General features: G+C 40.2%; 1 protein-coding gene across 3 annotated transcripts in view; it reads left to right on the plus strand.

Moving 5' to 3' along the window:
- Window positions 1–13,073, plus strand: part of SLC49A4 (solute carrier family 49 member 4) — a 163,074-nt gene that overhangs the window by 114,498 nt on the left and 35,503 nt on the right. For all 3 annotated transcript variants that reach the window (XM_065561496.1, XM_042843086.2, XM_005279896.5), the window contains one exon: window positions 10,469–10,651. In XM_065561496.1, the coding sequence (XP_065417568.1) occupies window positions 10,469–10,651 (183 nt within the window). The remainder of the gene's footprint in view (window positions 1–10,468; window positions 10,652–13,073) is intronic.

Below are 13,073 nucleotides of genomic sequence, written 5' to 3' on the forward strand. Positions count from 1 at the left end.
AATAAAATAAAAGTAAATTTTACAACAAAAAGTTGGTTCATATAAAAAATGAAATGTTTCATACACAAAACATCTAAATGAAACTTGTCAAATGTTTGGATTTCTTTTAAATGAGCAATTCGATGAAACTGACATGAATTTGTGAAACATTTTTCTGTCACTGAATCTGCATTCTTTGCCGATAAAAGATTTCAGTTGAAAAATTTCACCCACTACTGTCTAAACCAACTTTCAATCAGCAGTATATGTAGCAATTTTATAAATCTCTAGCTAAAATAGGGAGGAAGATGGTGTTAATATATTGAAAAAAGGGGTCAATGCAACATGGTTGTTTCCTGCATTTGCTTATAAAAGAGATTTCCTACAAAATTGCTTAGAGACCTTTAACATTGATATTAAAAATCAATGACTAGTTCATGTTTTCTTTAATCAGCAGTAGTTTATGTTCAGGCTGCTATTCAAAAGGCTTTTCTTCCTTTTATACAGCATGGCTTTTGCTTTCTGTTATTAGTGTGTGGGGGGGGAGGTTTAAGATATTTTCAGCAGAATTGACATGAAAGCATATTTGGAAACATATATAAGAATGATAACTGATTACAATACACTTGAAGAAAGCTTGACTTTTCTTTTAATAAATTTTAATATACATTAGTTAAATTCTTCATTGAGTTCCAAAGACAGTTTTGTATACACACTTAACTCTAAAATATGTTTCCATTGTCTGTGCTAGAATAGTGATGTCAAGGCTGATTCCCCACTCTGGCACTTTGAGTGCAGAAGGTGGGGGCCCGCAAGGATTCTAAAAATTAATATTGGCCACTCCAGGCTTGTATTAAATTCCCAAGGTTACAGCTTCTTTCTGACCTTGGATGGGTAGATGCTGCCACCACCCAAGTGCAAAAAACCTGTTGGGACCCAGGAAGGCACACTTGGGAATTCCTCCCTGTGGGGTACGCTCAAGCCCTTTCACCACCACCCCCTCCAGGGAAGAGCTGAGAAAGAAAACAAAGGAAATCAGCTGTTGCCACCAGGTAATTAAACAACATACGCACACCACAAAAATTCAATCTTGTTCTTAAAAAAGGTAAATTTTATTAAAAAGAAAAAAAGAAAAAATACATTTGGAACTTAATAACTTTCTTGAGGTCCAGCTTAAAGGTTACAAGCAAAACAAAAGCATTTGGGGGTTATCACAGAGGAGTCAACGAGCCAATAAGAAATAAAAGAAATAACCCTAATCACATCTTCCTAAACATTCCTGATTTACTTACATATCTCGGGTTTCAGATAAGTAGTTCTAGGTATGATCTGATGATTTCCATACCTGGCTTAAAGCTGCTTATAGCATTGCTGCTATGTGTCTCCTTTCTCCAGAGAACAACAGACAGACAGACAAAGGGAATTTTCCCCCCCAATTTTAAAAAGTTCTAGCCCTCCCATTGTGATGTGAATTAAAACTTTCAGCAAGTAAGAAAACATCTCTCTACCCAAATATAGGCCATAATATTGAAGAAACAAGCACAGTGAGAGAGGCTAGAAAATTATTTATGCACAAAGGATAAAATGATAAGACAGTAATTTCTTTACCATAAATAGCATATATTTGATGTGAATAAAGCAGCATGGCCTAGTGGATGATAGAGTTGCTAGGGCCTCTGAAGAACTAGATTTTTATTCCTAGCTTTGGCATTAACCTGCTATGGGACTTTGAGCAAATTATGTCATCTCTCTGTCCCTTGTTTTTTCCTATCTGTAATATTGGAGATAAAGACACTTGCCTTCCTTAAAGTAGTTTGAGATCTACAGATGAAAAGTGCTTTGTAAAGGGTAAGTTTATTATTATGATTATCAACAATAAAAAGCAAGTACAGCAGCAAATGTGTGGCAAAGTCAGTTTGGATCTGAAGTGAGGAACATTTCAAGAATATACCTATAAATGTAACAGATCCTAAAACTCATCAGTATAAAGTCTCCGTTATTTCATGATCTCTACTCTTTAGCTGAAGGATCACTTACATGTTCATACAATTTTTAGCTCCTCAAAGTTTGTACTTCAGCTTTAACCACAAGTTTCACTTGCTTTTCTTTTGGGAAATGTTTGGAGCAAATCCAATTTGATCAGATTTCCAGTCACTTTCATAACTATATCAAGATCTAAGAATTTGCTAAGCACACACAGGAATGAAAATTCATCCAATGAACTACTGTATATACTCGTTCATAAGCTGAATATTTTTAGTAAAAAAGGGAAGCACCAGAGAAGGGGGTCGGCTTATGAACGGGTATAGAGAGGGAGAGGTGGGACACAGCCCCTCCCCCCAACAGAGACAGCACAGCCAGCAGAGCCAGAAGGGAGGAGGCGGGGCCAGAGTCTCTGCTTCTGGCCACGCTGCCCTCCCCAGCCTCCGAAGCAGCTGCAGCTCTGGGGCTGGCAGGCTGCAGCCGTGCCGCTCGGCCCTGCCCCCCAGAGCAGGCTGTGGTCGCGTTGCCCGGCCCGCCGGAGCAGGCTGCAGGTGTGATGCCCAGCCTGCCGTAGCAGTTCCAGCCAGGCCAGAGACATCCTCCCCTGGCCCTCCCCAGATAAGGTGGGAAGGGATGGGATGGGGAGAGTGTGGGGGTCCTGGGCTAGGGGTGGGGTCATGTGGGGGATGGCCCCCAGCTTCTCCCCCCAAAAAATTTCCCCACCAGCTGCTGTCCCGGCTCATCAGGGTAAGCAGCTGGCGTGCCGGGACACTGTTTACTTAGGTTTACCTCCATGCCTGCGGACGCTCGAGGTAAACAAACCATCTTGGCCCGCCAGCGGCTTATCCTGATGGACCGGGAGCCAAAGTTTGCTGACCCCTGATTTATAGGGTTGGCTTATGAACGGGTCATAAAAATTTTCCATTTTTACTTATCCATCTTGGGTGGGTCGGCTTAAAAACGAACCGGCTTATGGTCAAATATATACAGTATATTAATGTTATAAATGTACTTTAAAGGGAAATCCTTCCTTTTTATCTTTGCTTCCGTTAAGCAAATTACAATAAAAGTTATGTTGCTTCACAATGGGTCACACTTCTTACAGAAAAGTTAAAGCTGGCTACTTCCTTTATGGTTCTTATCCTTGCTCATGATAGGAATGAAGTTATAAGGAAGTTTTGCTGTTCTACTTTAATAAAACTGATTAAAGCTGTGGCAGGATCTGATTTTAGGGCAGAATTTCTCTCATTCAATACATTTTCAGAGTTCAGTAAAATTGACAAAACAGACATCTAGGTGAGGCACCAGCCTATCATCTTAGCACTTGGATTCTAGCATGATTGCCAAATTAGAAACACCTCAGATCTCTAAAGACCTGTTTAAATTCCGTGTTGAGTCCCAAGTGAAAATGAGTTTAGAGCTACCCTCCTCCTTGTTTATCCATAGAAAACCTCTACATGACTTGGCACAGTTTTTCTGCTCCTAAGAGGCCCATTACTGGAATAACCAGGGTACTGGAGGTCAGGATATATTACTCCCGAGGGAATCCTGTGTCAAAAAATTAAAAATTCTGCATCAGAAAAATAAAAATTATGTGCACAATATTTCAAAATTCTGCAACGTTCTGCAAATATTATTGGTCAATAAATAAATGTGGCTCCAGCATGGCAGTGGGGAGCACAGGCCACTGGCTGCATTGAGGTGGGAGATCACCCTGAAGTCCCCACCTCCCCAGCTATAGGGACTCAGCAGTGAGGCTGCACCTGACCCTGACACAGTGCAAGGGCTGGGCCTGCCCCAGAAATACCCCAGGGCCCTGCTTCTCTGCGCCATGCGCATCAGGTGTGGGTAGGCAGGCTCTGCCCAGCAGGATCCAGGTGTGGGGTGAGAGATTTCCGTGTGGGGTAATCTGGGTGCGGGTGGCTCAGTGGGAGATCTGGATGCACAGAGGCGTGTTGGGGGGTTTCAGGTGCAGGGGCAATAGGACTCTGCAAAGGATCCAGGTGAAGGTGGTTGGGGATCAGTGGGGGGGTCTGGGTGTGGGGAGATGGGGCTCAGTGGGGGGAGTCTGGGTGATGAGGGAGTGGGGCTTGATGGGGTGGGGATCCAGCTTCAGCTGGTTGGGGCTCAGTGGGATGGAGGTCCGTGTGTGGGAGGCTCATTGGGGGGGATCAGGGTTTAGGGGAGTAGAGCATGTCAGGGTGAGTGTTCAATGAGCCTGCTTAATGGGGGAACCCCAGCTGCTGCCGAGGAGACGCCGCATACCAGGCTCCTGCTTCCCCCCATGATTCCCCTATCCCCTTTTCTTCCTCATCTCATTCCCCTCCCCTCACTCGCACATTCCCTTTCTCCTGCCCTATTCCACTCCCCCTTTCATCCCCACTGCCTCTTCCCCGCTTTCCCTCAGTTTCAATATCTTGCTACTTTGTGTTGCTGATAATAGCTATGGATATAAATACTAACACTTTCTAAGAATTGTTATGTAATGCCAGTAAATAAAACGGAAAATATCATATTGCCTCTATATAAATCCATGGAGTACCCACATCTTGAAAACTGCATGCAGATATGGTCGCCGCATCTCAAAAAAGAAATGTGGGAATTGGAAAAGGTTCAGAAAAGGGCAACAAAAATAATTAGGCGCATGGAACGGCTGCTATATAAGGAGAGATTAAGAAGACTGAGACTTTTCAGAGACGACTAGGGGGGGTATGATAGAGATCTGTAAAATTATGACTGGTGTGAAGAAAGTAAATAAGGAAGTGTTATTTACTCCTTCTCATAACACAAGAACTAGGGGTCACCAAATGAAATTAATAGGCACCAGGCTTAAAACAAAGAAAAGGAATTATTTTTTCACACAGCATACAGTCAACCTGTAGAACTCTTTGCCAGAGGATGTTGAGAAGGCCAAGACTATAACAGGGTTCAAAAAAGAACTAGAAGAATTAATGGAGGATAGGTCCATCAGTGGCTATTAGCCAGGATGGCCAGGGATGGTGTCCCTAGCCTCTTTGCCAGAAGCTGGGAATGGGTGACCGGATGGCTCACTTGCTGATTATCTGTTCTGTTCATTCCCTCTGGGGCACCTGGCATTGGCCAGTGTCGGAAGACAGGATACTGGGCTAGATGGACCTTTGGTCTGACTCAGTATGGCCATTCTTACATTAGTATGTTAGTTAATAGCTGCTTAATATACACAGAGATCTATATAGATCCTAAAAATACCAAGTACTCTATCACAGTTGCTTTAAAAAACCCCGATTCTATTATTTCTTAATGACTAGAGCTTGCTAATGTAAGTGTCTTGAGCACATGTCTTAGCACACTGCTCTTTTCCCAGTTAATTACTTTTCACAGGAAAGGGCAAGTGCTCTTCTGATATGATATATGTCATGCAGATGAAGTACAGTTCTGGTGTGTATTTTTATCCAAGCAGACATGAATTAGTTGTTTACCCTGTTTTTGGAGCAAGAGAGTGAGGAAGAAATGTTAGCTTTTGTGCTGGTACTTGCACTTGTCTACATTCTGCACCATTGATGGTAGTCAGAGTTTCTTAATTAAAAAAGCATTTAGTGTAATTTTAACATCAGTTCTTTTAAACTATAAAAGAAATCATGGGACTCTTTAATGATCATGCAGTCTGAAGTCCTGTTATGAGAAGTAAATGGACTCCATTTAATAGCTGGCACTCACTCTGCCATAGTAGCTTTGTCACCCCTTGAGCTGGTATTTTAGGTACTGTACTCACTACAGTAGGTTAAATAAAAGGCCAAACCCACTTCTGGACTACCATTTATCTGACTTCTTCCAATAAATTTTTCTTGCACTGTATATTTTATTTATGACTTTCTATGTAGTTGACCAAATTGGATTTGTTACTTTTAAACACTGAATTGATGCAGTAAAATTATTTATTATATTTACAGCACTCAGGCGTTTTAGATGCTTTATACTACCATAACATGGAAATGTTGTCATTAAAGTGTGGTTACAGTTAGAGACGTGATTATACATATATTATTGGAGGCTTCCAGATTTTTAATACTGTCATTTCCACATCCATTTTTTCTTAGTTCACAAGTTAAAAGATATATTTTCTTACTGCAAATCCTGTAAATTCATCCTGGGATCTACAACACGCCCTGTTCTTTCTGCCTTTAACATTGATCCAGTTGCTTTGGCTTTTTAAATATTTTTTTAGATTTTAAAGTGCATGTGTTTTATAATATGTTATATTTTAAGTGTTTATGCAGTGTCCCAAGAGCTTTGTGATTGAAGAGGGTATATATAAATATGATCTATAACAAAGGCTATGTTTTAGTCACGGGTATTTTTAGTAAAAGTCATGGACAGGTCACGGGCAGTAAACAAAAATTCATGGCCCGTGACCTGTCCATGACTTCTACCGTACACCCGACTAAAACTTGGGGCACCGCGGGGGCTCTGGAGCAGGGGGTGGCCTGGGGGAGCCACTGCTGCTGGGGGAAGAAGTGGGAGGCTGACGGGGCTGGCAGGCTCCCTACCCGGCTCCACGCAGCTCCTGGAAGCAGCCGGCATGTCCCTGCGGCCCCTACCTAGACGGATTTGGAGGAGCGACAAGGGGGGGGCTCCGCGTGCTGCCCCTGCCCCAAGCGCCTGCTCCGCAGCTCCCATTGGCCAGGAACTGCAGCCAATAGTAGCTGCGGGGGCAGTGCCTGCAGGCAGAGGCAGTGCGCAGAGCTGCCTGGCCACGCCTCTGCCTAGGAGCCTGTCCCCCCACCCGCAGTAAATGCCACCCAGCGCCCTCACCCCCTCCCACACCCCAAGCCCAACCCCTTGCATCAGTCCTGAGCCCCCTCCCATGCCCAAACTCCTGCTGGGGGGAAAGGGGTGCGGTGGCCTGAGACTGGCCCAGCAGTGGTCAGTGCGCCTGAGCTGCTCAGGTGGCCCCCAGGCCAGCCGCACTGGCCGCTGCAGAAGTCCTGGAAGTCCCGGAAAGTCACAGAATCCATGACTTCTGTGACCTCCATGACAGACTCGCAGTCTTATCTATAACTATTTTTCACAGCAGTAAAGATTCTGAAGTCAGTACAGCTGACACTTTTTGGTATTGGGTGAATGAGGCAGAGAAGAATCCACTTTGCACTTCTATGTGGTGGTTGCCAGCATTAAAGTACTTATAATTTTCAGAGATACCAAATGATGGCATGTTGAAATACTGCAGCATTTCCCTACAGTTACTGCTGCAATGAGGGCCACGTAAGTTCCTACTTAGATAGGCCACTGGAATAGGAAAATGCAATGCTATCTACTCTGATAATGAAATACACCAGTATCTTGGCTAATGCTGTGGTGATTGAGGGTAAATGTCTTTCAAGGTGACATGCTGACTCTGCATTGCTCACTGTAATATAAAAATGTGTGTTTGTCACTAAAGCAAACAAAAGTGACTTGGAAAACATACAGGATCTAGATTAGTTGAATAAGAAGGTGCTATTTGGAAAATTCTGTAGACAACTCCATCTCACCAGGTGCTTATGAGAGGAGCTGAAGCTTTTTGCCTCCAAACTCAGGGACTATCTTAGTTACTTTACCATGCCATCCTTTTCTCCAGCAGAATCCGCATTAGGACCTTTTGTAATTTCATAGGAACTCACTATAGCAAACTCATTCGGTCCTCTGCTGGAGATGTACAGCTTGTCCTGGAGCAAACCTGATTATATTAGAGCCTCCCAAGTCATGTAGCTTGTGCCTTAGTGTTCAACACTGGTGCTCACTATTCAGTTAGCAATGATTGATTTCTTTTCCATCTGAGAGTTGTTTGAGATTTAGGGCAGGTCTACATTACAAATTTACATTGGCGCAGCTGCACCACTATAGTGTGTCTGGTGAGGATGCTCTAAGCCGTCAGGAGAGAGCTCTCCCATCAGCTTAATAGCTCCACTTCAGTGAGAGGCAGTAGTAATGTCAGCAGGAGAAGCTCTCCTGCCAACATAGTGCTGTCTACACAGGAGGGCTGGGGGTCCGTGTTAAAGTTGGTATAACTATGTCACTCAAGGTGTGGATTTTTCACATCCCTGAGTGACATAGTTAGACTGAAGTAAGTGTGTAGTGTAGAACAAGCTGCACTGTAGGAACACAGTTCTCAAAGTTCATGAGAACTGGTTGGCTAAATTACAAGTATTTAAAATTTGGGGCAAAATTTCTCAAAAACGGTATGGTTAATGTATTTTCGCCATCTGAAGTTCTTCCCAATAGTTACTAGTTCCTTATATATTTTCCCTTTGGAAAGTACTAGAGAATCTCACTTTAATTCTAAATAGGTGTCGATAGATTTATCCAGCTGAATTTTTGGGGGAGAAAAGACCTGTTGGTTTCTATTCTGATATTGCAGCTTTAAAAGCCACCACCAGATCCCTTTTTGCTGGTATCAAAAAAGATTAAAATAGTTAGCTACAAATTAGAAAACTGAATCATTGATGGCTGCTTATTTAACAGGGATTAAAGCAAGAGTCTGTGCTACTGGATGGAACCAGGACTTGTGCGAGAGATTTACTAACTTCAAAATATCAATGAGAGCTTGCAGCAGATTCTGTGGATATCATGGCAGCGGAATTACTCATTCAATTTCAGATACAAGAGCCTGTTGGCGTCAGGATACTAAATTTTGTTCTCACTCTTTGAGAACTCTGAACTTATCTTGGAACAGTTCCTCTGACTTTCATCCTCCAGCTGGTTATAAAAGAATTTACAGGAGCTGGAAAAGCTTTTACGGTTTCTGAGAGAGAGAGAGAGACAGTGACATCCAGGCCTTTTAAAAACATATAGAGGCCAGCCTGATCAGTCCCCTTCCAAAGTTTTGCCACTATATCATATTCCTGGCAGCTTTTTCTGCTCCCCTCCTCCTTCTCCTTTTCCAGGCAAAATCCCTGGAATTTGTGTTCTGCCAAAACGTGTCTGTGTTTTGGCAGAACCGCATCAAATGATTGAGCTGATGAATAGGCATTTCTACTGTATCTCCTAAGGCCTTGTTTTCTGCCTTTCATTATACCTCATATTTTGACAAATGGTGAATTTTTTTAAGCCAAGTCTCCTGCTTACTAACAACTTCTCAGCTGAGAAATTGAGCAATGGTTAATTTAAGATGAAGTACAGCTTTCTCAATTCTCCACTTTCCATGATGGATTTTTTAATGTAGTATAGTTTCAGTTTTCATATATCATCCTTCTGCTACAGCACAGGGTAAAGATACTTTAAAATTTGAAATCTTTTCCTAGCAATTGGGTGACTTTTTGCATCCCAAGGATGTTTCTTTTCATATCACCGGAGCTCTTACAGAACCGCCAAGAAATATTCTAGACATTTTATTTGTTCTTTTCAGTCTCAATATTTCTTCTAGCTAATTCTTTCCCTTACATATTTGCTTTTCCTTTGATAGGTCTCTTCATGTCACTGAGGCTCCAGTTCAGAAAACCATCATTATTCAGGACTGCTCTTAAACACGACTAAGTCCCATTGAAATCAGTGCTTTCTTGATTTGGATCCTTAGAGTTACTGAATGAAAAGAAAAATGTTTTATTTCTGCATAGCTTTAGAAAATCTAGATTTCCTAGCTAAAATATCTATACTAGCATGAAACTGGAAGAAGTGCGGTGACATCAGAAGTCACAGAACAAAATACCCCAGCCAATTAAAGAAATTGCCATGTTCTAATATTATGCATCCGGGATGAAAAATCAGAGTCCTGCAATGACTAATAACCTACTCTTTCAACTAGAGCAGGCTTTCTCAAACTGGAGGTCAGGGCCCCTCAAGGGGTTGTGAGGTTATTACATGGGGGGTCGTGAGCTGTCTGCCTCCACCCCAAACCCTGTTTTGCTTCCAGCATTTATAATGGTGCTAAATATACAAAACAGTGTTTTAATTTATAAGGGGGGTTCTCACTCAGAGGCTTGCTATGTGAAAGGGGTCACCAGTACAAAAGTTTGAAAACCACTGAACAAGAGGCTAATCCTGCAGTGCCTTGGTATCTGGTAGATCATTAGTAGTATTTGTCTGGAAAGTGAAAACAAAAATTAGTTCTGACCTTTGGAACTGAGAGTCAAAATGTTAATTTCCAGTTCATTTCTGATTCAGTTAAGTAATTGTTTCTGCTCTAATTGAGTATAAAACAGTTATTGTTCACTTTGGAGGTAACTCAACCTAGATGTCTCTTTGCATAAATATTTTTTCCAATGTTTTCTGTTTTCTGATATTTGGCAAATATACTCCAAATCACTCAGTGTATCTTCAGGAATTCAGTTGGTATTCAAATAAAAATTGCTGAAATGATCAAACCAAAAATAAATGCTGACTGCTAACAGAGAGACATTATACACTATATGATGCACAGAGGTAAAAATAGGTCTGATTCTCCTTTGTCTTCCAGTTACTTAAGCATGAATATCCTGGGCATCTTTTGTTTGAAATATGATAGCAAAATGCTACTATGAAACTAACCCACTGTTTTTGTTTTTTGTTGTAGCTACACTATACACATCCTGTATCTTGCTCGGAGTATTCCTGAATAGTAGCATACCTATATTCTTTGAGCTTTTTGTGGAGACGTTCTACCCTGTTCCAGAAGGAATTACGTGTGGTGTTGTCACCTTTTTGAGTAACATGTTTATGGGAGTGCTTTTGTTTTTTCTCACATTTTACCATACAGGTAAGAAATATGAGCTATTTACTAAATGTAATTCTCTGTGAAGACATTCTATAAGAGGTCTATTTTGGCACCAGTGGGAGGAGGATTTACATACCAAACTCCCATTAATGCTAATTCTGTGCATAAATCTTCTGCACATCAGTGGGAGAAAAGGCCTGTAATTGTTTGTCTTTACATGCATGCCAATCGAAGAATGAAATCCTTTAGTTAGAAAACAGATATCCAGACTTTGCATAGAACTCACCGCAGCAGGAAGCTATTGAGATAAACATGATGGCTGGATTTTTACAAAGAACTGGATAATGTTCTGGACATTAATAACATTTGTAGCTATGCTAGATAAAATAACAATAAAGCTAATCCAATCTCATGCTTCAGGGTATAAACTGCTCGCCGGTGGTGGGCAGAAAAGAATTTCCCCTCCGTCCCCGCAATGTTTATCATTGAACACCTGGTTGGGTGAATTATTGATGGTGGGAGAGAGTTACCTTCACAAGATATTGGCCACTGCTCTGAGTCAGAATACGGCAATAGATGATGTGTAGTGGTCTAATATGCTAAGGTAGTCCTTTGTGTTGATATTTCCGACAAATGCTTTATAGATCCTTTATTATTTTCATCTCTTGTGTATTATTTATTTGCTCACATAATGTGTCCTTGTAATTTTGAGTGGTATATCTTGCAGGTTATATTTGCATTTAGATACAAGTTACTCTGGTAACAATATGAAAATCTAGATAAGTTTAGAATAAAACCCTGCAACCTCACTAATTCTTCTTTTTAAAGTTACAAATTGCTATTTTTATATGTAGAAATCAGCAAGGTTAATTTTTCTTTCTTGGTACAAGAAGAATACTTTCAACCAAAATGTTTGTAGTTTACTTTGTAAATATAAAACCTTATATGAATTCTAAGTTTAATTGTCAAGACATCTCTTAATTAAAATGTTCCCAGCCAAGAGGAAAGTGGTAAACTTCACAGTAAACTGTATTTTGAAATTAAAAATATTAAATTATTGGCCAGACTCAGATGTCTCAGCATAGTCTCTGGTTTTCTACCTACAATTAATTGTGAAAAGGAATAACTGTACATTCATTCTACCTTCTAACTATTATTTTGTAGGTGCAAGATGATAGAAATTTAAACTATCATTTGTGGCCTGGAAATTAAAAGCCAGTTTTTCAAACATGGGCCTGTATCTACCAGTTAAAAGTGATTTGATGTTTGTTTAGGAAACTCTTTCAAATTGCAATGATTTAATCAAATCTATATTGAGAATAGTAGTGGATGTGAACTGATTTAACACAAATACGATTGTTTCCAATATTCACAAATGAGTTGGCAAGATGAAAGAAAACAAATTTGAAATATTTTCAGTGTACTTCTAAATGAGAGTGAAAGTCCAGTGTTATGAATTCATTTTCCATTGAGTGTTAGGATATAGTACATTGTACCAAATCAATGGGTCTGAGGTCATTTTACTAAAAATAATTATTATAGTATTCTACAGTAATACCTCAAAACATGGCAGTAACATGTTGGATAAATCACAGTTTTGGACCATTATTTAGAATACTCTAGTACTTTTTTCCATAAAGAATGTCAATAAATACACGTGAATGCAAACATGGTAAAGCATAAGCTGTAGTCTTTTTTGCCAAAGGAAGAAGCATTGAGTTACACTGTCATCTTCAAGATAATGCATTCTCAATGATGCAGTGTCTCAAATTATTAAAAGTGTGATCATTTATCTGATCTCTAAGGGTTGATCAATGTCCATTTGATTAAATTACTGGCTATGTTACCAAAACAAAAATCCATTGAAAATGGAAAATGATTTTGTAATAAAAATGCTTCCTTTTTAAAATCAGTCTTTTCTCCTTTGATTTTCATACATCTTTTACTATCATTCCAACTGAAATGCAGTAGAATTCTAGGCCTCTCTGTCTCACTTTCAAATCATATGATCAGTCACTAGTTTTCATTCTGATGTCTCCCCTCTCCTCATATTCTGATATTAGTGTCCCAATTATCAAGGCTATTGGGGAGCCAGTCCTTAGAGTTTTCTAGTAGACTGAAGATTCTGATCCAGATTATTAGAATGTGAGATTTAAGACTTTAGAATCCCTTATCTAACTTCTTAGCACTGTATTCTAGTATCAAAAGCCCAGTCTCTGCATATTGTTTCATGTTTTCTTCAGTGTTCTATTTTTTTAAAACTTTGGACTTTTTATGATGTGTTAGCATGAATTGACTAGTGCTCTACTGATTTTTGTAGTACAAAAAGAGAAAGTTTAAAATAGGTCATAAAATTCTCAGCCTTTTTAGATGTTTGGTTTAGATTATATTCAGTCTAGTTAAGCACAAGTATAGTTTTCTGAGGAAAATGTTAGAGAGGCATGTTTCTGATAACTTCTGGGCA

Source organism: Chrysemys picta, chromosome 11 (assembly GCF_011386835.1).
Source record: "Chrysemys picta bellii isolate R12L10 chromosome 11, ASM1138683v2, whole genome shotgun sequence".
In the NCBI taxonomy this organism is placed as follows: domain Eukaryota; kingdom Metazoa; phylum Chordata; order Testudines; family Emydidae; genus Chrysemys; species Chrysemys picta.